The following is a 24,759-nucleotide window of genomic DNA, read 5'->3' as shown; positions in this document are numbered from 1 at the left end:
GCCGGCGGCGGAAGTACCGGGACTCGCCGCCAGGAGCCGCGCCGCCGATGGCCGCGCGCCGGGGAGCTGGATCCGGGGTCCGGTGGGGAGGGGCGTCCGTTCCCGTGGGGACCGGCGCGCTCCCGCCACGCGCAACTCCCGCGACGGGCGGCGCGTGACGCGGGCGCGCTGTGACGCGTCGCGCGGGGCCGGCGGGACGATGATGCGGCGCCGCGAGCGGCCGGTGAGCGCGCGCAGCCGGCGGGGGCGGGGGGAGGGATACGGGGTGCCGCGGCGTCCGCGCGCTGCCATGGACACCGCGCGCTGGGGCCAACGGCGGCGGGATCGGCAGCCGTCCTGCCGCTCCCGGGCTGGGGGAGCCCTGCCGAGCCGTGCCCGCCCCGGGAGGGCGCTCCACTGCCCGCGAGGCCGGGCGGGCGGCGGGAGACGCGCGAGAGCCGAGCCGGCGGCGTCTCCGTTACTCCCAGGAGCGGGCGGGAGGACACCGCGTCCTGGGCGAGTGACAGCGTGGGGCGGCCGGTGAGGAGGAAAGAAGCGTTTCTGCGGGTGTCCTGCCGAGCGTCACCGGTGCCTCTCCGGGAAGAGCCTCCGGGTCCCGGTGCGCGCTCCCCGCCGCCGGCGGGGCGCAGGGAGAGCCGCGGAGAGTTTTGTCCGGGGAGAGGAAAGGAAGGTAGGGAAGGTTTTTAGGCGCACTCAGGGCGAGGGTTTAGGTCGCAGCGGTCGGGGATGGAGCAGGGCAGAACGCCATGGCGCTGGGATGCAGAGGCAGAGCCAACGGCCTCAACAGCGGCGGGGTCGAGCGGGGCCCTGCCGTGCTCGTCCCAGGGCATTCCTGGGGAGCGCTTCCCGGCGCGCAGCTGGCAGCGACCTGCTGGAGTTACCGCCGGGGCGCTCCCAGACTGGCAGGGAAGCAAAAGCTCTCAGCGCCCAAAACCACCTTGCACCCAGGGTCTGTTTTCCAGGAATGCCAGTTGTTCCAGTAAAAGGTGCCGTTACAGCCCCAGCAGCTGTGCGGGTCCCGGTTCCGAAAGGAAGATAACGCTGCAAGATAACGCAGCGGTCACCTGGAAAAGCTGCCTTGGTCTAATTAAATAGGAAAATTGAAAACCCACTTGGCCAGAAATGAGAATTAATAAATAATGTGTATTTGGAGCCTCCGTACGGGGGGGGGGGGGGAAGACTAAAGCTGCTGATAACGCATGTTTGTGAGTTAGTTCTTTTTTTCCCCTTAGAGTTTGAAGCTCTAGATCCAGAATTGTACCTAAAAGAAATGTGTGCAAAGAATACTGTGCCATTGTCTTTATGGAAATACTGGGAAATTCTGCCAATTAATTTAGTTTTTCTTTACATTGTGACTTCTAAACAGTGTACTTTTAGGAAGTTTAAATTTTTGACAGAACAATGCAAGAAACTTTTTTTTCGATAGATAAAAGTAAGCCTAGGAAACTGTAATAACTATTTGTTTCTGGAAAAAATGAAAGATTAAAAAGTATTTGTTTATTCGTTAGTTTTAAGTGTAAAAGCTCTCATCTGGGAAATAAATCTTGTTACCATAGGAGTTGCTCATCTGGAAAATAGATTTAGCACAGACGACTTTCCATTCTGAATGATTTCTGGTGTGCTCCAGCAAGGAAGAACAATAGGAGTTTAATTATGTAATTTGTCCAGTTTGTTTCTTAAAATATTTGCCTATCCACTTATATAGTATTAATATTTCTAATTATTTTTAATATTTTGTTTATATCCAAATATTTCCCAATAATATGTTAAGAAACAGAAGGGAAGTTCTTGTGTATCTCAGATACACCACTTTTCCCTCCCCTCAGATCAGATTGCTTTTCACAGGGAGATGCTTCTGTTGCTGTGGTTTGTGTTTTGCATGTTATTTTGTCATAAATATCCAAGAATGTGAATGAGACTTTCTTGTTTTAAAAATTACTAGTGTTTCTGTGTATAGTGAACTCTAAGTAAGGTTGTGTTTTGCTGTCTTAAGGTTAATTACTATTACTATTATTGTTGTTGTTGTTGTTTTTACTTTTGTTGTTTAAGGAGAGTTTGGTAGGGGTTTTTGTTTGGTGGTGGTTTGTTGTTTGTTTGTTTTTCCTACTCATGCTTTCAGTTTTGGCAGTCTCTTTGCAGTATCCCAGCCTTTTTGGATCATACAGTTTGCATAGCTCCCAAATTTTTATACTGGATGTATATCATATATATTTCATTTAGTATCTAAAATCTGGCATATGCAGATGATATTTACACGTGTTTCTCTGTGTTTGGAAATGCGTGTCTTATCTGGTGTTGCTGGGCCCAGGCCAGGGCTGTTGAGTTCAACTATAGCATTTGTGTAAATGTTTTACTAACTTGTTGAACTTGGTTAACTTTCAACTTCTAGAAATTCATCCTGTGTGATTATATGAACACATTTCACTCCTTGTATTGAGCAATGAGAAAATCAAATTTGAATAAAGCAACTCGACTGATATTTTATGTGCCTCCATGACCTTATAATTTGTCTGATACGTAGTCCATTCCTACTAGCTGGAAGTGAAGGTGAAGAAGTGCAGGCGCGGTGTCTCTTGTTGTGGTGCCCCAAAGTGGTTTTCCTTAGGAATCTCTGGAGTGGAATAGCCATTGCTTCCATCCTGCCTCAGGTGTGTGCCTAATGTGTTCATGATCAATGCTAATTATTACTGCTTATTTTGAAAGACAGTAACTGAGCCTACTGATGGGGATCTGTATGTTTTACCTTGCTGTACTCCTTGATTACATTAATGAACTTGTGCTCACATTACCATTACTCTGTTTTCTCCTTTCTCTTTATTGTTCATTTTCTCCATTCTGTTGTATTCTGATAACAGCTAGGACTTCAAGTTGTTTGAGAGGAACTGGCTTGAAAATATTTTTCCCTCTCAGTAATTAATCTCTTGTCTATGTTTACCCTAAACTTCCATTCTTTCTTGTGACTGTCTATTTCCAAATTCCTTTTTCATTGCCACTTCTGTTTTGCTAGATGTTGCTCTTGTTGCTAATTTCTTACTTGCCTCATCTATTTTCATGCTTCTTTTGGACATTGTTTTGCTGGTGCACTTAGTTAAATGGACTTTACCACTCATTGAAGAGGCTCAGAGTGCTTCTTTCATTTTTAATCAGGGAGAAGAAAAATAAAATCCCAATGTGGTTTGTTGTGGGCTTGTTGGTTTGGGGGCTTTTTTGTCCTTGGAACTATAAAGGTGGAAAGGAAAAAAGGGAAAAAGTGGAAAACAAAGTGTGAAATGGTGGTGCGTGTCTGAGAAGGGATAGAGAAGGGAAGCTTAGTGAGGGAGTGTTTCATAGATTTGGCAAGAAAAGTACGAGTTAATGATGGCAGTTGCTCAGATATTTTCAGATCATTGGAGATTCTGAGGCTTATGTAAGTGTCACGTGTGCTGCTTGTAATAGGACTCTGGAGTTTGTTCTTAGGGCAGGTGCTTGGGTTGTATTTGTGATAGTTCAGTAAGCAAAATCCTTACATTGCATGAGAATAACAACGCCTCTTCCAACCTGCTGGAACTTGGCACTCACTAATGAAGCTTATGTTCTGCTAAAACAGCACAGCTACTTAGATTTTCAGTAGCCCTCCTTGCTGTGATGAAGCTATTGTGGATAATGCCAGCTGCACCATAGTACAAATCCATAGCTATGAAACTGCCAAACTTCTTAGCACTTCTCATGAACTCTCTTCAGGATAGTACTTTTAATTTGTCACAAAAGTAAGTTTTTACTCCTTTCCACATAAAATGTGAGTGCTGTAGAAATTACTACAGTTGGCGTTGATCTGTCAAAGAGACTGGCCAGGGCTGTTCTGTGTTTGTGGGGTTGTGGTCAATTCTTCCTCTTCTGAGAGTGTGCTTGTGAGGCAGAGAGGATAAAGAGCTTGTTCTTCTGCCCACATCTCTCTGCATTTACTTGGAACAGGAGGATAAAAATAAGGGTCACAGATGACAGGTGAGGTTACTCATCTGCAGGGGGCTGTGCATTTTGTTGACCATAGAGATAGCTGATCACTGGAGTGAGTTAGAGAGACACCCAAGGAGTGACCCAATGTGACTTTTTTGGCTGAGAATGGGTAAAAGTTAATCTCACTTTGCTGTAACTGGGGACAAAGGTGAAGAATGGAAATAATAAAAGTCTTACACAGGCTTAATCTGAGATAAAAGGTAGTGGAGTATAAGCAAGCTCTTTGGGTGTGGAGAAAGGTGTGTGGAAATAGAGGCTATGGCAGGCTCACATAGAAAGGAAAGGAGACAGGTCAAGGTTTAGGAACGAATAACTAGGACAGAGGCAGCAAATAAAGATTTCAAGAGAATGAACATGGTGGGGCTGAGCAGATTGCTTAAAGACAAGTGTAAGAGCAAGAGGTGGACAAAGGTCTTGGGCAGAGCAGATGAACAACCATATAAAGTAGAATATTCTATGCTGTGGGTGGATGCATGTGTTACCAAGTGTGTGGAAAGTGATGAGGAGCTGTTTGCACCCTCTGTATGGCAAGTGCTCTGTGTAGGTTGGTGCAAGCAATACTGCATATGGTGGGACATCTGGCCACATGCTCTTTTCTGCTATTAAAATAACAAAGATACCTATATATTTTCTTTCTTTTTACCTGGGCATCCTATCATTTCTGTGCCCATGTCTTTCTTTTATTAGCATTTCTTAGGAAAAATACATGCAAAGAGGTATATGTTAAGGGGAGATGTAATTGTATCTTGATATCCAATACTGTGTCACACAGCTTTGGGGTTTGGCTTATTGAAACTGTTGTGAGAAGCTGTGTAAGCAGCCTGAGTGTTTGGGGCAACTGCTCCAGGTATAAGAGTGTATGGAGGTTTTGCTGTTTTGTTTTGGGGTTGTTTTTTTTTTAGTTCTGAAAATAAAAAGCAGAACAAAGAAAGAAAAATATAAAAACCACTGAGAGGCACAGCCCAGGTGCACTCTACAGTTGTGAAGCACAGGCTTTTCTTGGAGATAGGGATGCTGCTGAAAGGATATGCCTTCATTCTCTCTGTGTGCTAATCTCTCCCAGCAGCTGTTTTTAGCCCAAGATGAAATTCTCTTTGTTTGTGATTGAATAACGCTTGTGTTCTGCCACAGCATCTCAAATGTGTAAATGTTAGGGTAAAGTGGTTCTACCCACAGTTCCCTTTTAGTGATGCTTCTTTTCAGATAAAATCTGGCCTTTGTGGAGGTCTTGGGGACTCTAAATGTTGAGAAACTGCAAGAAAAATAAGAGAAGATAATTGTCTAAATTAAGTCAAAACCAGAAATACTGGAAAGAAACTTCATCACTTAGATGTGGTTGTAGCAATAAGTGCAGTAAAATGCATCTTTTTGGATGGAGTGTTGAAAAGCAACTAAAAGGCAAAATATATATGTACAGACTGATTTATTTTATTTTTTTACTGACTTTTAAAGGAGAGAGCTCTTGGTAATTTCCATTCCTGCTGATTTTTTTTTTCTTTACAGGACCTGCTGCAGCTCTGTGATTGCTGATACATGCTTGGCTGCTTTAAGGAGTCCTGGCAAGATGGCATCTTCCAGACTTACCATCCTTATAGCATTGGCATTTTCCTCTTCGTCCTTTGTTCTTTCACATTCAAACAGGGCGATGTGGTTTCAGGATTTTTTTCCACCTAATGTCTGCCCTATAAATGTCGAAGCAAACACTTTTTATGGCATCATGTTTGATGCAGGAAGCACTGGAACACGTATTCATATTTACACCTTTGTGCAGAAGAGCCCAGGTAAGACCCTGTGTCAGTCTGTGCACTTGGAGTATGTTGACTTAGGTTCCAACTTTTCAAAACAGTTTTGAGGTTTTTTTCCGAACACAGCATTTGAGGACAGCTGAAGATTTCTGCAGTTTGTCCTTCAAGTGGTCCTTCTGCAGATGTTTATTGTCCTTTTGTGGCAGTGTTTTGCTGTGTAAATATCTTTTTTGTAGGTCTTTTGAAACTCAGACATTTAATTCTGGATATACTAGAGAGTTCTGAATTTTTGAACATTTTCATCTATGCAGCTGTTTAAAGGAATATTTCATTGAGATGAAAATATGCTTATACTGTTTTTGTCAAATTGCATGCTGCCTTAAATTATATCAAGATATATTTAAATTCTGCATATGTTTATGTCACATTTTGTAGCAAATAAAAATCAGTAAATTAAAGAGTTATAAGTTCTGAAGGTCTGAGCCATTTCCAGGAGAATTCCTGTGTTCAGGTGCACCACATTCCAGTATATCTGCTGCTGATATGCTGCAGAGGTGCCCAAGCTGGCTACACATGCAACAGGATTCAGATTGGTGAATTAGCTTGGGTACAGTGGGCCAGCGCAGCTGCAGTGGTTGAAGGCTGGTTACTGGGACTAAGCTAATAAGGCCTTCAGGGCCATGCATAATACCTATGTGTGTCTTCACATGATTTCATCCATAGTTTGGAAGGACTGATGCAACATCCAACTCTGATGGACTCAGTCTGGTTTGTAATATGCAATACTCAGGGATAGCTCCTATACCCAAGTTGCTCTGGGAGCAGTGGTCACACTTGTTTAGCTTTGTAGTCAAGTGCTTGAGCCCAGTCAGCTCTGTTCTGTGTTTGTGAGTTGGATGAGTCACCTGAGGATAATTGGGAGTTGACTGTGTGTGTCTTAATATGCACTAGTATTTCACAATTAGCTTGGGGACAGAAAAGGAAAGAAATTTTATTAAGAGTAGATAACAGTTATGCTACATTACTGTAAGTCACTGTCGTTCACAAATGCTAAATGGACATACTTCTAATTGTAACAACATGTGATTAATAAATTGTTTGTGAACTTGAAGGATTCAAGGGCAACATTCTGCTAAATATGCTCCTGAAGTGAAGGAACAGGGCTTATTTTAGGAGGAGAATAGTATTGTTTGCAAGGAGAAATCAAGGTTAGTCTCCTTACAGGAGTTGTGGGCAACCTTTTTGAAACTAAAGAAAAAGATTTGAGTTGTTGACTGTATCATGTAATGAATGTTTCATCTGTGCAGAAAACCTTCCAGAGCTGGAAGGGGAAATCTTTGAGTCTGTGAAGCCAGGTCTGTCTGCATATGCTGATCAGCCTGAAAAGGTAAGGCTGTTTTTCATTCCCTGGGAGTTAATCTTGCTTCTGATGATAACACTTAGATTCTACCAAGCAGTTTAAGTATTACTGATTGTAATTGCAAAGAATCAAGAAGAAATATAGAAGTTCTACTGCTGGCTCTCTAAACCTGTTCCTCTACTTTTGTGAGTTAATTTCTACACAGTGAAATAGGAGCTGATGTTTTACATATTTCATCAGTGGAACAGTGGCTTAATAATTGCTTAAATGTTATATATAACTAGACTATATGCCTTTTAGAATTTCAAAGACAAAGTGATTTTTGGCTCTAGCAGCATCCATGTTCAGTGTTTGTTTCTCCTATATCAACCTCAAATATGAGTCACTACATACTCTGTCTCATTTATGGATAATTTTCTGTTTTTCTTTTTGGTTGAAAATTTCAGTTTTGGTCACAGTTCAAAATGGGGATATTTTCTTGGATTTGATTAGTTTAAAAGTAAGGGGTTAAGACTGCAGGTGTTTTCTTTTTAGTCATTTTATGCTGACAAGCGAAGGTGGTTCATTTCCCTGACTTCTAAAAATGTTTAATTTTATTTGTGTGTGTGAAGTCTGATCTGCAAAAGTTAGTTTTTGTGAGTAAGTTACGGTGAAGAATAAAGATACACTTAGATTAAGTCAGGCCTTATCAACAGACTTCCATCAGACTGTTTGTTTTGATTCTTTGCTGTTCTCTTTGGAACCATGGCTTGTAAGTCAGTGCTCAGGGATATGTAGGACTCACTTCAGTCATGCTCAATTCAAATATTTTATTACAGTTTCAGCTGAATAATGACTTACGTACAGGCAGAGTAACTCTCTCCTACTGCCTTGGGACCTTTCCTGTTTTGTTTATATACAGAGTTTTTCAAAACACAGCTGGACAGATACATCTTCCACAATCAGATCTATTAAATAACATATAAATGTATAATGTTAATAAGAAATTGAAGTTAAGTGCATCCTTTTTATTTTCAAATGTGGGTGGTTGTGAATTCATGCGCAGTACACTCATTCTGTGCCACTCTATTGGATTAGGAGTCAGAAATGAGCAACAGAGAAGAGAGAGCTAAAATAAACCTGTTGTTGTGATGCACAGAGACGGTTCTGAAGTAAGCTGCCATTTTCCAGACCCCCTGGGCTGACAAAAAGCTCTTTCACAAGCTAAAGGAGATGCCAGAGAAATGATAGTTGAGATACACTACCTTGTGTGCTTTGGCAGCCTTGGAGCTGAGGGCTAGCATAGTGAGGGTTTCAGGTTTCTCATTTTGATCAGTTGCATTCCATGGTACAGGAATTTGAGTGTGAAGCTTTATGGAAGAGTGAATGGCTTTTGGATTTTTTTAAAACTTTGATGAGACTGCCTATGATTTATTTCACTGAGTCTTGTTTGTTGGGTAGGAGAGGAACTTGCCCAAAAAGACATTTCTAGATGTTTCACAGGAGAATGTTTATCACTAAAGCCAAACTGTAATTGTTAGAGCAGTGTAAATAGTTGAGTGCCAACAGTGATGCCTGTGTGTGGTGACCATTCTACAGCTGGCATTTTAATTACGATATTTGCTGTATACACTTGGAATTCTTATATTGCATTTAGTGAAATCTACAGATGTTTCCTCTGGCTTTGGTAGCCTCAGTCAGTAATTGCAGCATTTAGTTTCATCATACTGCAAGATATTTAGATTTGTCTGGTAATTGTTTCCCTCATCTCCCTCCATCCTTTCTAAAATGTACCTTCCACAGATAATATTTCTCTTCCCTGAAATACATTTCTGAATACACCTTTCCTTCCAATGCAGACATTCTATTTAAGGTTCTAAAGAGATGTCTGTTTATGTTTTTATACTTGTCTTGGGTGTGGGTTAGCTATCTTCTGTTACTGAAAACTGTTTTCACTAGAACTGAGGAGTCCTATTCTCTGATGGCCTGCAGAAGGAAACCATAAGAAAAACATCTTTTTCCTTTTAGGGTGCTGAAACTGTCAAAAAGTTGCTGGACATGGCCATAGAAGCTGTGCCACCTCATCTCTGGAAGAAGACCCCAGTAGTGTTAAAAGCTACAGCTGGACTTCGCTTGTTGTCAGAGGAAAAAGCTCAGGCTCTGCTTTTAGAGGTACTAAGGTCTTTTGGATGCACTACTATTGGTCTCCTTGTTTTATAATTTCATTGTTTTTTCAGTCAGTTATCCATTCTATTTAGCATAAGAGAATTTCGTCTGTGGAGAGAGACTGTAGTCCCATGATAGCACAAAACTCACATAATGTCTTGTATGGTCCTGAAAGCCTCTGTCTTGATGTGGATAGAAGGCATGGAGAGAGACCTATGATACTTTTTTCATTCTTTCCTGGCACTTGAAAGAGGAAGAATATTGTCTTCTCCACACACTTGTCTTATTTTCTACTGCTGTGTAAAAGAAAACTTTCTCTGTCACCCTCAGAGCAGAAAAAGACTCTTAAGACCAAGGAATCTAATCATAATTTCTTGTCTCAGGTGAAAGAAGTCTTTGAAGAATCACCATTTCTTGTTCCGGAGGACAGTGTTGGCATTATGGATGGGTCTCATGAAGGTATGTTTTTGAAGAGGTAAAAAGTGAAAGCAAAGAGAAATGGGAGAAAGAGAGATATCTTATAAAAGTTAGAGGGAAAGAGAAATGGTCACTAAACTAAGGGGGGAAAAATAAAAGATTTCTAGCCCTGTTTGAAATAATGCAATCCTGCCTTTCCTAGGAGGTGATTACTTGGTCACCTGTTAGGCTACAAATGAAAATACACACAATGATTCCAGAGGATTCAGAGCAAAACCTCGTCTCAGCAATAAGCATACAGGGTAATGCAGGCTAACCAGCTGAAGCCTGCTCTTGGGAACTGATGGAAAAAAGATGGTACTCACCTGTGAAAGGCTACATGACAATATATAGCAAGCTAGGATGCTTATGGAAAGTGCCTTGTAAATTCTGCAATATCAGCATTAAAAATAACTTATTATGATTAGCTCATCAATTTTCAAGTTAAAATTGGAAGGATTTAAGTTAAATTGGAATATTTGAGGAGAATGAAGGATAATTGACAAGTGTTAAAAAATAGATAATAATAAAATAATAAGTTAAAAAATATTCTGTTGGGGAAAGTGCAGCTAGTAAAGTAGCAAGGAAGTAATGTAAAATACAACAAAAGGTGAAATACATTATAGGTTTGGAGTGAGCAATGATTTTGCCATGCAGAACAGACCACTGTAACATTTTGACTACATATCCAGACACTGGAGAACAGGCAGGTAAAAAATCATCTGTATGGATGTCTGTTGCAAAGAGCCATCTGTCATGTTATGTTCAGTTCAGAACACTTCTTTAGGGCAGATAAATTGCCAGTTGGAAGGTGTTGAAGGAAAGCAAGAAGAATTATCACAGTGCTTAAACAATTAATAAATGGAAGAAGTTTAAAGATGGGCCAAGAGGAAAGGAGAAGTAACATAAAGTCTGCAAGTATTTTATAAGTACAGTGCAATGCATAGTTTGTCACTAGGATTAATGGGTGAATTGTACAGTAGGGGGAAGTGCTGTATTGACAGGGTGCAGGACCAATGAGGCATAATAGAGCACAGAGTAGCCTGCCAAGTTTATTTAAAATTCCCACCTCTTCTGCTGTCACATGTTTGCATGTGTTTGGGCGAGAATCATGCCAGTGTCAAGCAAGCCACTGGAGTTAAAGGAGCTGTTTCTATTTTACTGGTTGCTGCTCTGTCTGTAGTGTAATTATAGAAACCACAAGATAAAAACACAGAGTGGTGTGAATGCAGTTTTCATATTAGGAATTGAAATACTGGGGGGGGGGGGGAAGGACCCAAGGAAACTTGTTTATTGTGGCAGCTCATTACTTCTTTGTATGTTGTTTGGATAATAGATATGATCTGTGCATGCTGCAGTTGTGTGGATATTACAAAGTCCTACCTATTCCAGCTTATGAGACTTTTGTGAATCAATAATGTGTCATATCATTTAATTAAAAGTTTGAATTATTTCTGAAGTCTGGGGCAGTTAGGTTAAGTTAGTAATGATTTCCAGGTAAATAAATAACGTGGAGAGCTGGTAACAGTGGGCAGGAGATTGTGGGAGTATTCAGTGGTGACTTTTTTTCTTTTTTTTTCACTCTTTGCAGGAATTTTAGCCTGGATCACTGTGAACTTTTTGACAGGTAGTTAATTCTGTATAACTACTCTCTAAATACGAACTTGAGTCACTTCTGCAGAGTTGATCACCCTAAGTTCCTCTGCCTGGGTTGCCATGTCCTGCTTTTCCTCCCCACTGTGGCACCATGCTAAAGCACTGGATTGTCTTGGACAGACCGTGTAGTAAGAAGGAGGCATCTTAATCCGGAAGGTGCCAAGATTTACTCAGGTCTGGGAGCCACTGGCAAGCTGCTTTCTCTAATATACGTTACTGAGGAGTGGTACTGTTAGTGTGTTAGAAGGTGGGAAACAAGGTCTTGCAATCCTCTTCATCCCAGTGTGAACTATGCAACTACAACGGTGTGGCAGGGGATCGTGCTTTGGCACTCCTGGCTTTGGGAACTTCTGAGAATGCAATCTAGTGGAAAGAAAATCAGTACTCTAGTAGATATATGAGCAAACAAAAATGCTGCTCTGTGTGAAAAGAAATTATAGTAGCTGGTTCTGTTCTTACTACCCTTCCTCTCCTACCGCTTTTGACCAGCTATATACATACTGTGGTTGCAGAATTTATATACTCTCCCTGACAGTTTTCTACAGGGGATACTTTGTCTCTTTCAGCTTTTGCTTGACACCTAGAGATTTATCTGCTTTTGTATCTTTGGAAGTGAGATTTGAAGCAAGGAAGAAAGTCTGTGAAATCTTTCTGTGATACCTTCTATTTGCCGATCTTTTCTGTGTGAGGTTTTTTCTTTGAGGGCCCGCTCAGCCCTCCTGTGTTGCTGTGTTACTGTAATCACTTGGTGGCTGCCTGAACATAGACACAGTATCCACATTTTAGCATTTGTGTGCTTGGGGCTGTTCTGAGCATGGTGTTGTTTGCAGGGCAGCTGTCTGGCCAGAACCGGCAAACTGTTGGGACTTTGGACTTGGGAGGAGCCTCAACCCAAATCACATTCCTACCACGTTTTGAGGTGAGAAGTGGTTAAAACTATACTGGTTGGGACTGCAAGGCCAGTGGAGAGACCTGAGCACTGCTGTGCTCTCTGATACCACTTTGTCAGCACTGGCACAAGGAGAACATCTGTGGCTTATACAACATCTGTATTTCTGTTCCCTTTGAGATCAGCAGTTGGCTGATAGGCACTTGCAAACAAAGTAGCCTGGATAATGCGAAAATGAAAAGAAAAAAAGCAAATTAGTAAACCCAAAAAGAAACAGCTTTTGTTTTCTAGACCCAGCCTGGGAAAACCTCTTAATGTAGATATTGCTGTGTATTCTACAAATGTGGAACATTTATAGGAAGTATTCTTGAATATTACAAGAAATGTGGGATCTGATCTATCTTTCTATTTCCATTCCAGTCTCATAACAAATCCTCATTAAATTTTTCAGGGGGTTAATGTCATATAGCACAAACGTCTTTAATAATAGCTCAGTCAGTTCTCTGTTTTCTTGCCAATTTCTTCTAATTTCTTTTGAGAATTTCCTGCTCTGTCCCTCAGTCCATCTCTGCTGGATTTCTCAGTAGTTCCGTAGCTCTTTAGAAACACTTTGAACTGGGACCCTAGTCTGCAGTTTGCATGAGAAAATTATATGATATTGGAAGGGCCCTATAGCATTTTGTACCTTCATACCGTGATGTTGTTCATGTCACTCTTTTTGAAGGAGTCCTTTGTTTTCTATAAAAACTTGAGATTCTCAAAGGGTGTTTGGTGACCACAAAACACATGGCTTTTACATGAGGATATTTTAATTCTGCAATGGTGTGTTATGTTGAAACATGACATGCAACCTTATCCTGTTCAGCAAAGCCTCAAGTACTCTGGGCTTGTCCTCTGTTTTGTGCTGATAACACCTGCTAAAGTGGGCACTGGACCAACAGGAAAGGGTGTTGCATGTTGGGGTTCTGGAGAATAAATAGAAGTGTGAAATAGGGGGAACTGCAGCTCAGGATTAAAATGTCTTCTTAGAGCCTTGCAGGAAAAGGCCTTGAGTGTTTGCTGCTGACCAGGACCAATGGTGTGAATTTGTAGGGCAGTGTGGAATCAAGGTTCATGTTACCTGTTTGTATGCTATGTCTGCTTCTCGCCTGCGTTGTCAAGTTCATATAAAAAAGCAGATACATAGCTCAGTATGTTTTTGGGAGTTTTTCCCATCTGACAGAATTAGTGATGTCCCTTTGATTTACAGAGGAGATTTTTTCCTTCCTGCAATCTGAGGCAGTCACATGTTTACTCTTTTTTTAGTTTTGAACAAAATACTGTAAGAGGTTAATTAATGAAATATAAATTGCATGCAAATAGAGAACATATAATGACAACTGCATGGAGCTGATTTTAAGCTAATGTTATGCTTTTCATGGTTATTATTGCCAAAGCAACTGAAAACCAATCATAATAATTATGAAATTTTCTGTCTGGTGTCTGCCTCATTTTTGCAAAAGTAAGGCATGAAAAAGATGATTGTTTTCTCCAAACTATTTTTTTTCCTGGATCTCTGCTTTTTAAAAGTTTTTTTTATGTAAGGTTTAGGAACAAAAAATATGGCAGTCTGGATGTGTGGGGCCAAGGATGTGACTGTCATTTCAGTGATGATCAACCTTAAGCCCAAAACAAATTTTGATTTCTATTTGTTCCAGAGAAGCTCAAGCTGAATACTGCCAAATTCCTGCTTCAAGCAGGCTTCTGTCTAGGACTCTACAATTACAGCAAACATAACCCGCCTCTGGATCTCCTTACTTGACTGGTAGCTACAGACTATGCAGCTTCAGTTCTCACTGAGATTCTGCTGCTTGGCCCAGAGTAAGGGTGTCTCATTGAGTGTACAGGGCCAAGAAGGAATGGGAGAATGGGCCCATGAGGAAAGGAAAGACAGAAACTGAGACTGAGATCTCAGGGACTGGAAACGAAGAAGCAGTAATTGAGTATGAGGCTGGTTCAGATCTACAAGAGTGTGAGAGTTAGTCTAGAAAGAAGAAAGGGTAGAGTACCAGTGGTAAGGAGGTGCATATGAAAGGAAGACTGTGAAAGGAGGAAAACTGGAGGTGGTGAGACAAGAGGTTAATTTAGATTAAAGCATTTAAACCAGGAGGTAAAGCAGCCCTAAGACTGGGAGTAGTCAGTGTTTCCTTAAGTATCAGCAAGACATTTGACGTGGTGAAAATGGGGCCTATACTTTGCATTTTAATTCTTCTGAGTCCCTCACTTTAGGTGCCTAATCTGACTAGCAAAAGTTCATAGCACTTGTAGTGTAGCTGATTTTGATGGGGACTCTGTACATGCAGACTAGCATGTGAGTACCCTGGAAAAATTCAGCTATCTTGAATTAGAAAGTGTTTTCATTCTGATCTGTTGTGCTTCCCTGTTATACGTTGAAGTAACACAAAGATGCATATAAATAAACTCAGTGTTAAAAGCTGCAGATATTACAACAGTGGACACCACTGGAAAACTGTTCTTTGTTTTCAAAGCAGATCAGATGAGTGTGCAGTAAACCCTATGGGTATATCTATGAAATTACATCAAAGTTGGTTATTCTTTGTTGCATAATATAAACTAAAAATTTTTTTTCTTTTACTTAACTTTTAGGAAACTTTGAAGGAAACCCCTGGGGATTTTCTTACCTCATTTGAAATGTTTAATAGCACCTACAAGCTCTATACCCACAGGTGAGGAGCAAAAAGGCTGCTGTCTCCACTGATGAAATCAGTCTTTCTGCAGCCCCTGAGCTAACTACAAATGGCCATATCATCCTAGTACCAGCAGTTGAGACGGTGATCTTTTTTACTAGTTATCTGCTTGAAACATTAGTTGAAGTCGAATGTGACATTAGTTGGCTGGAAATGTTCCAGGATCATGGTTAATGTCACTGCAAGGGAATACTAGGCAGTTTGTCAAATGAAGAGGAAGCATTATGAGTCAGTATATTTAAGGAGAAGAATTCTTATTACTGGATTCAAGCCAAATATTCTGGAACAGGCAAAAAGGTAGATATGCCGGTAGTCAGAACAAAAGATAATCAGAGATTTGGAAAGAAGCCTTCCTGACACTTTTTCCTTCTTAGTTCAAAATGGCACATCAGCAACTAGACAAAAAGTAAAACCTAGGCTGATGTAAATCAAAGACACTCACAGACAGCTGCTACAGGCCATTGAGCTAAACAGATTCTTGAACCTAATGGAGTGGATACTTGACCTGGAATAATATAATTGTGCCTACTACATTAAGCTGACAAGTTTCTGGGATTTCTGCAGTGAAATCCAGAGAGTTTACCTGCATGACTTACAGTCCAATGAGAACTTGACCATGTATAACAGAGTTGGTCTCAGCCTGTTACTAGTGGAGTGAACATTATCATCTCAGTCAATTAGAGAGTGTGCTTACCTAACAGCAAAGCTGGTCTGATAGTCCTCCTCTCCTGCTCTGTACATTTGATTGGTGTATCCATTGATATGGTCCATTAAATCACTTAAACTAGTTGGGATTGAAAATCATCTCCTAAAAATGGAGGAAGCTGGAGGTTAGTTTAATTCTGATTATTCTGTAAACATTTATATTGACATGACAAAAGGGATAAATAGCCAAACACAGAGGTGAGAATGAAAGGTCAACAGGATTTTAGTGTAGCTGCGTTGCTGGAATATTCTCATAAACATTGTTCACACCCTAGCTTACAAGGATGATGAGTGTAGTAGATATCAGTGGAGTCAAACTGGTGAATTTCACACAAAGCCACAGCTCCCATTTAGTGGGAGTTCTGCAGGTGTGCCCTAAGAGCACATAGTCTTATGTGTGTTACATGAGAATGGCCATCCTATTCCCCATGCACTCGGCACATACCCTTCTTTCTCCCTGATTTTTAAGATGGTGCATTTTTGCTTTTCATGATCATCTTGTATAAATGTCACATCAGCTCTAAGCACTTTCTGCACTTTTAGATTTACCCATTTTACATCTCTTTGTAGTTTTTGGGCTTGTGTCACTCTTGGGATTGTTCTGGCAAAGGGAACTCTCTGTTTTAGAGAGGGGAACCTTGTGGGAAGCAGAGGAAGGAAATTTGGTTTGGGTGTTCCAGGACTTAGGAAGAAGGTATAGGTAAAGCATACCAGATGTGCAAGAATTAATATAGTGTGTGTCTTTGTTGTTCACAGCTATTTGGGGTTTGGACTCAAAGCTGCCAGATTGGCAATACTTGGAGCTTTGAATATGGAAGGTATGTTCATATGATAAAACATCCAAGATTTTTGAAGAGATGACTGAGTCTTGTGTCAGCAGCCCATTTTCTGTGTGTCTTCACTTCTGTGTCTTGTGCTTTTCTATGTTTTTGATGGTATAGATCTGTCTGAAAACAGGCTATCACTTGTTAAGGAGTTGTCTTGTGAGACAGCTTCTTTTCCCTATTTTAAAGTTTAGCCAGCAGTGAGACTGAGTGTAAATTCCAGAAATGCACACATGGGAACATACAAACACCATATAGACATGGCCAGCCACGAACACACAGCTTTACAAGCATCCACAGAAGCATAAACAGCAAGAATAGATCTTTTTCCTAAGGATAGCTGCTTAGGACAAACCCACTTCATAGGTCTCTTTGGTATCTGCCTGGCCTGCAGTGTTCTCCCAGACCTGTTGCGTGCACAGACTAGTCCAGCTCAAAGTCCACAAGCACATCACACTCTCGCTCACTATCCTGAATGCATACTCACATTCCTGAGTCTTTCCAGTCTCTGACCCAGAGCTTGGGCCTTTTGTCCAATCTCTGGCCAGGACCTGGGATTTTTCCACCTTCTGGATTCTTACTTGCCAGCTAGATGGACTTGTGTTAGTTACTTGAATGTACTCAAAAAATAGTTGGGAATGGGGTAGAAGAAGATAAGGCAGACTGCAGTGGTTGGTCACAAGGCTCAGACAAAAAAGCACACTGACCAGCTGCCTGCTTACTTGTGATTATCTTCTTTTATAGTCCCCTCTGGTTTGCCATAGTTGCATTTCCTTGATCCTTTCATTTCCCCCCTTTCTCTGCCCTTGAGCATTTCCCTAAGCCTTCCACAGTAACTTTTGCAGTCCCACAGTTCCCCTCAACCATTCTCTAAGAAGTTTGCTTTTTCTGAGACCTGTGTGGGCTGCAATAATCATGTGTTTTTCTTACCACTTACAGTATTTCTGGTTGAACCTTTCAAAGGTACATTCAGTGGATCCTGGTGTGGCCACTGATTGCTGTCTTAGATGTTTTTATCAGTTGCTTTGTTTGTCTTGGTTGTCTGCTGTTCATTAGGGTTTGTGTATCTGTGTGTTTAATTTGTTACCTGTCATTTCTTGTATTTTGTTGTGAATAGCCATTATCCAGATATCCTTATACCATTTATCTCATTAAGAAGTGACAAGCCTGGCTGCTCTGCAGCTTGCAGGACAAAATGGACACAACTTTTCCAGACTTGAGACTGGTCCTTAACTCATAATCAGTTAGTGCTACATCCATCAATTCAGAATTTTGTACTTTTGAAAGACCGTAATGAAGATCTTTCATCCTTTCCTGGTTTTGCGTATTGATCAATAGGTGTGTTAAATTCTGTACTTTCTGGCTCTCCTTTCTGCTCTCATTTCAGTTGTGGATGGACAAATGTTCCGCAGTTCTTGTTTGCCAAAGCAGCTGGAGGCAGAGTGGCACTTTGGAGGAGTGAAATACCGGTATGGTGGCAACAAGGAAGGTAAACTAAGGAGACTTGTTTCTTGTGCAAAAGTCTTATCTCTAGATTCTGAGTTTTTCCTTGTCAAATATTCCATCAGTTACCTTGGGATATGAAGGATACCTGTCCAGTCATAGAGGTGGGCTTTTGAGAAAGCCGAATTAAAATCTGAAGCTTTAAGAATAGCTGATCTGTACTCTCTGTCCTCTGTGATCTCTTATACAAATGCTACCTTTATAGGAAATGTTGAAAATTACTTGTGCAAGTAAGAGAGGTTTTTCTGAAGCTTTGAGCAAAGTGCAAAAACTCTGTCTGTGTTAGGGTATGAACATTTTGGCCTACCAGTTAATCTCACTTGTGGGAACTATTTCTTAAGAATCCCTAACAGTAAGTCCCTAATGCTGCATACAGAGGGTGAGGCTGCTACCATCAGTGACTTGAACAGAGTGGGAAACATGATAACCAAGTTGCAGATTTGGCATGTGAATTGGGTTGATAAAATTACAGTGTGATGGAGAGGGAAAGAAAGGTTTTATCTAAGAGGTGGTAGCAAGTGTAAATGAGATTCTGCTGACCACAGAACCTATCAATGGGAGTTCTGCTTGATGTGGAAGTAGTTTGTGCAGTGCACCTTTCAGACATCTGCTCTAACCAATTCCACTTGATGATGGTGTTTTAGAGTCTTTGCCCACGTGCAGATGCCGTGCTGGATTACAGAAGGGATATCTAAGCTCTTCGTACCTCTTCTCATGCTTTAATCTCTGATTCTTTTTCATCCTATTGCTACTAATTCTTCCATCTCCTGCACGTGCTCTTGGCTCACCCCATCTGTGGTTTTCCTGACAGGAGAAACAGGATTCAAGCCTTGTTATTTGGAAGTACTCAAGTTTGTCAAGGGGAAACTTCACCAACCAGATGAGATTCGTGGAAGTTCCTTCTATGCTTTCTCCTATTACTATGATCGAGCGGCTGACACCAACCTAATCGGTAAATTTGGGATAATCTACTGCATTTGAGCATGTCAACCAGAAGGTAGACAGAGGAATCCTGGAGGCAGGAGCCATGGGGGGCAGAGAAAGGGAGTGATATTGAAGAAGAGGAAATAAAGAAAATGCCTTCAGGGAATGATGTCTATCTGTCAGTGCAGTTGGATGTTCAGAGTTCAGCAGATGAAGCATATGCTCCAAGCTCCAGTTATACTTGCAACTCTGTTTTCTGTTCCTAACAGATCTCACTCCTGGCACAGCATTGCTGAGTTGCACTCTAGGGTCAACTTAGATATACAACTCAAATGCTCTCACGTCTATGACAATGTCTTCTCACCTCTTCTTTTTCAGATTATGAACAGGGAGGTGTTTTGGAAGTGAGAGATTATGAAAGAAAAGCCAAAGAAGGTAATTGTCTTAAGAGTTGGGAAACTGGTGTGGACAAGAAATAACAAAAATATGATTCTATAGGCAGTACATAATATGAGTTTGATTTAAAAGAAAAAAAAGGAAGTTTATTTAACCTCTAACTTACACCTGTGTCATGTTATTTGTATTAGTCAATACCTCTAACTGATGCAGAAAAGAATACAGTGAGGGGGAAAAGTGTTGGTGGCTTTACAGTTCTTTTCAGAGACAAAGGTAGTAACTCATAGATGTCAGTACAAAAGAAAGTGAATTTGCTGTATCAAGAGCTCCTTCTGTCAATCTGCAACTCTGAGTTTAAGAGAGCGCTGACTTCCAGAAGTCTGTCACCTTAAATCGTTTTTAATCTCTAACAAAATGGAGGGAGAGAGTAGAGGTTGTTTAAGTCTGACAACCTCTTCTGCATTCCTTTCCCTTCCTGTGACTTTCTTCCTGAATCCTTGTTCTATTTTGTACCTCCTGAGAATAAAGAGCTCCCACCTTGCCATGCTACTGATGGCTAAAAGCAAGTTACCTCTGTACTGTGATCACTTTCATGAGGATTACTAGACTGTATTTTTCACTAGAAGATGCTTGATTACATAGCTCAGGACTTTACTTTTTCTAAAATAGGACCTAAATTCTAATGATTTTTCAGTTAATCTCCCTGGAAACTTGGATGATTTTGAGTAGGGGTATTAAGCTTTAAAGTTTGAGTGTGGGTTGGTTGTTATTTTTTTCCTGCATAGTGAGAGAGCATATTTCCAAAGACATGGCTAAGATGTTACTAAAACCATCAAACCACTTATTTAGCTTTAGAGCACCAGCAAATCAATTCTATCATCCTAAATTAGTGCTTCTCTATCTCATTTCAGTAGTAAGAGGATGCTGCTTATCTTTTCTTAAAAGGAAGTTAATTCTGCTCTTGCTGCTTTTAGAATACTGTTACCTACAGTAACAGTAGGTCAGTCACTGTCACCCTTACTGTGGAATCTTGACTTAGCTTCAGCGAGGGAGTGGTTGGTTGGGCAATAGCCTCTTACAAGTCCTTGGACATCTGTGGTTGGAAAAAATAAAAGAGACTGCCATCCTAGAAGATGGGGTCCATTACTGGAGCTGTCTTTGAAGACTGGATGAGGAAAACAAGTGATGCTGTGTTCTTGAAAAAATAAGTGACCTACCAATGCCCTGCTAGTTATCAGTTTGGACTTCAGAAGCGTCTAAGAGTCTGTGTGGATTATGTTGCTGTAATAAAAGATGTACTTATGATGGAGTTAAGACCAAGTGGACATACTGTATGGTTTATTCTCCAACATTATTGAACAGCTGTGTAGCATGTACCACCATATGTCGTATGTACCCACTAATAGAAAAGGGTGGCTTGTTTTAGTAGGCTTTGGCTTGAGGTCAGTTCAAATGTACAATGTGGACAAAAGCTCTTATTTTGCTGAGATTCCCTTTTTTTTTTTTTCTTCCTTCTCTAGTCTGTGATAACATGGAGAGGTACAAGTCAGCCAGTCCTTTCCTCTGCATGGATCTCACTTACATCACTGCTTTGTTAAAGGAAGGTTTTGGATTTAGGGACGACACACTCTTACAGGTGAGAAAAACAGTTAAATCCCTAAGCCAGCTTCCCAATTTCTGTATCGATCAACATGCTTGAGTTTGTTTTTCTGGCTAATTATCTACTGAATCTTTCCAGGGTTGTAACATGTAGTTGCTGTCGTTTTTGCAACATAGGAATCTACAGAACTCTCAGGAACAACTTCTTTTTCTTTCTCTATAGTTAACAAAGAAAGTGAACAACATAGAGACAAGCTGGACTTTGGGTGCTACCTTTTACCTGCTGCAGTCTCTGGGGATGACCTATTGACCTGTGATAGTCCTGTGGACTTCAGCATTTCTGAAAGGCTGAGAAAGCAAATTCAGATCTCCTGGTATGTTGTTCAGCTGGAACTGGTCAAAGAGCAGAACATGGACCAAAGATATAAGACAGATCTTTATCCTGGATTGGCATTGTGCCTAATGAGAGTTGACACAGCATGATTTATAATTATGATTGCAATAAATGATCCAGAATCTGCCTTCTGAAAGTCAAAAGACCTAAACGCTAACAGAGAATACGTGAGGGGCTCAAAACCAGCATTCACCAGCATGTTTGTTAGAAGCACAGAGTACCTGGATGTGGTGGCACATTACGGACATGTGACTTCCCTTACCCCCTTCTTTTTTAAAAATACATAACTTAAGTTTGCTTTTGAGATGTTAAATACAGAAATTAAAAATACCATCAACAGTCATTCAAAGAGAAGTGAACAACTCTGGATGCTGCCAACCTCAGTGTTCCACTATTAGCTTAGCTAATAAATGGTAAGAAGACTCCAGTCTTTTAAGAAGGGCCTGCTATAAGCACACTTTGGGCATGGTTTTGGGAGAGGTGTTAGCTAAAACATAGTAACTTACCAAGCATTTGTTTAAGCAGAACGTGTGCCTGACCGTGCTCCTTTTTGCTGCCCTTTACAAGTCTGTGCAGTTATACCGTACATCTGACTACCAGACTTGGTAAATTGATGTAATCATAACACATAGTTGAGCTGGCACAACGAGGCAGCAGTGCCAGCTATTTAAACTCCACTGCCAGAAGAAATGCTTGTCACATTACACCCACAAGGAAATTGGAGCCAGATGAAATGGCTGATCTGACAGCTCAGTTTGCTGTGAGAAGCAGTTCTGTTTCTCTGCTCTCAGCAAGACACTCCCACAGCCTTCTTTCCTCTGCTGTTGATGCTCTTCAGGTTCTTTGGTGAACTAATTCATGGCACCAAACTTGAGGTAACTCAGCTCACCCAAGAGTCAAGTCCAGTGCTAGCACGAGGGAAGTGGGCATTGCACAGTGCGGGGACACCTGCTGGGCCAGTGAGCTGTCAGAACACCACAGTCCATTTTGTCAGCGAAGGTGTGGTTTCCCATCTGAAACTTTGGGTGTCTGGCTCCCTACATTATCCTCTGAATACAGAGCTGCAGGATACAAGTTCTTTATACAGTTGTTAAATTATGAAAATAAAGAGAGCAAAATTAGCATCAGAAACAGGGAAAACAAGAACAGAAGTAACTTTGCTTTCTTATCCTTTATTTATCCCTTATCTATTTCAAATTGTTTTAAACTTAATTTCTCTTTTATTTAAGATAGTGGAGTTGAACCCATAAAATGGTGTATGCTCTGGATTTTTAATATATACTGCAGGTCCATCAGAACAGTGCATCCAGTAAAGGGGTTACAGCTGTTTAGGAAGCTCAAGACTTCTGTCAGGATAGCATGAAGCTATTTGAGTAATAATTTAAAGTGAACCTTGCCATCTCTCTCACACCAAACCCATAGATGCAATGGTAGGTTAATATTTTAAATCATCTTGTCAGAAAGGCTAGAAAGTGGGGCTGTAGGAGCCTAGTTTTCTTGTTTTAATTGGCTGTAAGGATGATCAAGATTGCTCCAGTACCTCAAGGCTTTACCTTGCATTGCCCCAAGTAGAAACCGCTGTAGAGACTTTGGAAGTTTGCTCATCAAAAATTAGTATCTTCTCCTCCCCATGGACTGTGTAATGCACAGATGAATTTACCCCAGCATAAGAAAGAGATACTACTCACATGACTAAGAGAACCTTTTATCCACTGATTTCTTGTGATGAGCACTTTTCTGTTGGGCATTTGCTGTTACCTGTTTGCAATAAAATACATTTCCCGCTTCTGTCAAACCAAAGACTGCCCTTGCACCCCCTTCTCTGCAAACTGGATTCCCAGCAAGGGGAGGAAGTAGTGCACTCATGTCTTCAATGGTCTTGCCAAGCTGTTTGGAGACAGAAATTTGCCTTACTGTGAAGATTAGCCTTTTTCCTCTAGTTAGCAGTGCAAGTTTGCCTGTGGCTGATTAAGCTACCCCTTCTCATAACTCAGGTTTTATGGCATGAGGGTGCAAGGCATGCTTTTGATTGAACAAGTTCAGTCAGCAACAAGAAACCAAGGGCTGGGGATGGAGCCACTCATCCCATCACTGACACCTTGCTATAAATTCAGGCTGGTTTTTTGAAATAGAAAATGGTCGTGCTACATGTGTACTCCTTACCAGAATCTGTTTGAGACCCATGTTGTGAAATTCCTCAGTGTCACAACAAACTTCTGTTCCCTCCTCACTAGGAGCTGCTGTTTGAACATGAAGAAAGTAGTTGTGGCCTCTTCTCAACTATAAACATTTCTTATTTTTCCATGTGTTTGGCAAAACTTAGTATATGGTCTGGTCTGCACAACAAGGTGACTGCATATGCATTCATTTTGTCTTCAGTCAACATTTTTGTATCTTGGAGAATACAAAGTAGGATGCAGTGGTTACTGGCCAGGTTGTGTTACCCTGAGGACTAGCTAATTTAATGATCCAAAAGTCACCTTTCACTCTGAGCCAGTGCTATGACAAACTTACTATATCTCAGGGCTAAGAGCTGAAACAGCGAGGCTGTGTTTCAAACAGGGTGGGAAGGTGGGTTGTATATAAGGAAGAAGCAGCATTGCATCTGCCACCTGAACAGACACTAGCACACAGACAGAAGGAGTACTTGAGGGTTTGGTTTTGTCTGAAGGGAGGATAAACTAGAAGAGTACCATGCAGAGGAAGTTTCTTTTCTGCATTCTTTGCCTCAGACTCTGGTACTACAAATGTTAGGGGGTAGCACCTGCTGCCCAGTACCAAAGTTGAATTAAATCTGAATCCTCAGGGCCTTTCTTTTATCAGTGACAGAATGCATTAGCTGAAGCAAAACTGCTGCTCTCTATCAGGGGCCTGATCCTTCAGTCATGAGAGAAACAAAACCTTTGTTTATGTTTGCAAGAAATTGCAGAATTGAGCGCCTGCTGTTTTCATCTGAACTACACAGGTGGGTGGGGGGATTTAGAGAAGCCAAAGTCCTCACATTTACCCTAGTGCAGTGAGATTATTTATTAGCTAAACTAAAGACTAAACAGCCTTTTAAGAGAAGAGCTCTACTTGCAGCCCTGATTTTTATCTCTTCCTTTCTAGTGTCTTTTAGTCAGCCACTAACAGGAACTGCTAGTGGAGTTCCTGCAGTGGAACTCCAACAGGAGTGACTGCAAAAGCACAAATAATGGTTTTCAGTTCAAAACTTATGTTTCATTCTTTCTGATGTTAATTCCTGATACTGGTCAACCATATGTGTAAATCTTGGTCATGGGCAGTGCTTACTTAATTTTGTGAGTGGCAAATGTCTAATGCAAGAAGCTTGTGTTTGGAACCTAAGAAAGAATATCCTGAAATGTCTATTTTAGTAATTAAAGCATTTTTAACAATATTCAAGGTGTTGTGGTGCAGTTTTCT

General features: G+C 41.1%; 1 protein-coding gene across 3 annotated transcripts; it reads left to right on the top strand.

Moving 5' to 3' along the window:
• Window positions 1-152: 152 nt before the first annotated feature.
• ENTPD5 (ectonucleoside triphosphate diphosphohydrolase 5 (inactive)) lies at window positions 153-24,733 on the top strand. Of its 3 annotated transcripts, none has more exons than XM_032690099.1 (15): window positions 153-223; window positions 2,536-2,648; window positions 5,497-5,774; window positions 7,046-7,125; window positions 9,106-9,249; window positions 9,627-9,702; window positions 11,291-11,326; window positions 12,186-12,274; window positions 14,891-14,970; window positions 16,453-16,514; window positions 17,908-18,009; window positions 18,835-18,975; window positions 19,326-19,382; window positions 20,864-20,979; window positions 21,166-24,733. In XM_032690099.1, the coding sequence occupies exons 3-15, from the start codon at window positions 5,558-5,560 to the stop codon at window positions 21,250-21,252; spliced, it is 1,287 nt and encodes a 428-aa protein (XP_032545990.1). In that variant the 5' UTR covers window positions 153-223; window positions 2,536-2,648; window positions 5,497-5,557; the 3' UTR covers window positions 21,253-24,733. The 3 variants fall into 3 exon arrangements, with proteins under 3 accessions (XP_032545990.1, XP_032545988.1, XP_032545989.1); XM_032690097.1 differs by lacking the exon at window positions 153-223 and adding an exon at window positions 468-670; XM_032690098.1 differs by lacking the exons at window positions 153-223; window positions 11,291-11,326 and having other exon boundaries at window positions 2,382-2,648.
• The last annotated feature ends 26 nt before the right edge of the window (window positions 24,734-24,759 follow it).

The sequence above is a fragment of the Chiroxiphia lanceolata genome, chromosome 6 (assembly GCF_009829145.1).
Source record: "Chiroxiphia lanceolata isolate bChiLan1 chromosome 6, bChiLan1.pri, whole genome shotgun sequence".
NCBI lineage: Eukaryota > Metazoa > Chordata > Aves > Passeriformes > Pipridae > Chiroxiphia > Chiroxiphia lanceolata.
This window is presented reverse-complemented; position numbering and strand designations above follow the sequence as displayed.

Excerpts from the sequence above, each read along its gene's own strand:
- ENTPD5 (XM_032690099.1), top strand. The coding sequence starts at position 5,558 with ATGGCATCTTCCAGACTTACCATCCTTATAGCATTGGCATTTTCCTCT. Across the intron at positions 19,383-20,863 it reads TGAAAGAAAAGCCAAAGAAG|TCTGTGATAACATGGAGAGG; the intron begins GTAATTGTCTTA and ends TTCCTTCTCTAG. Across the intron at positions 20,980-21,165 it reads GGGACGACACACTCTTACAG|TTAACAAAGAAAGTGAACAA; the intron begins GTGAGAAAAACA and ends CTTTCTCTATAG.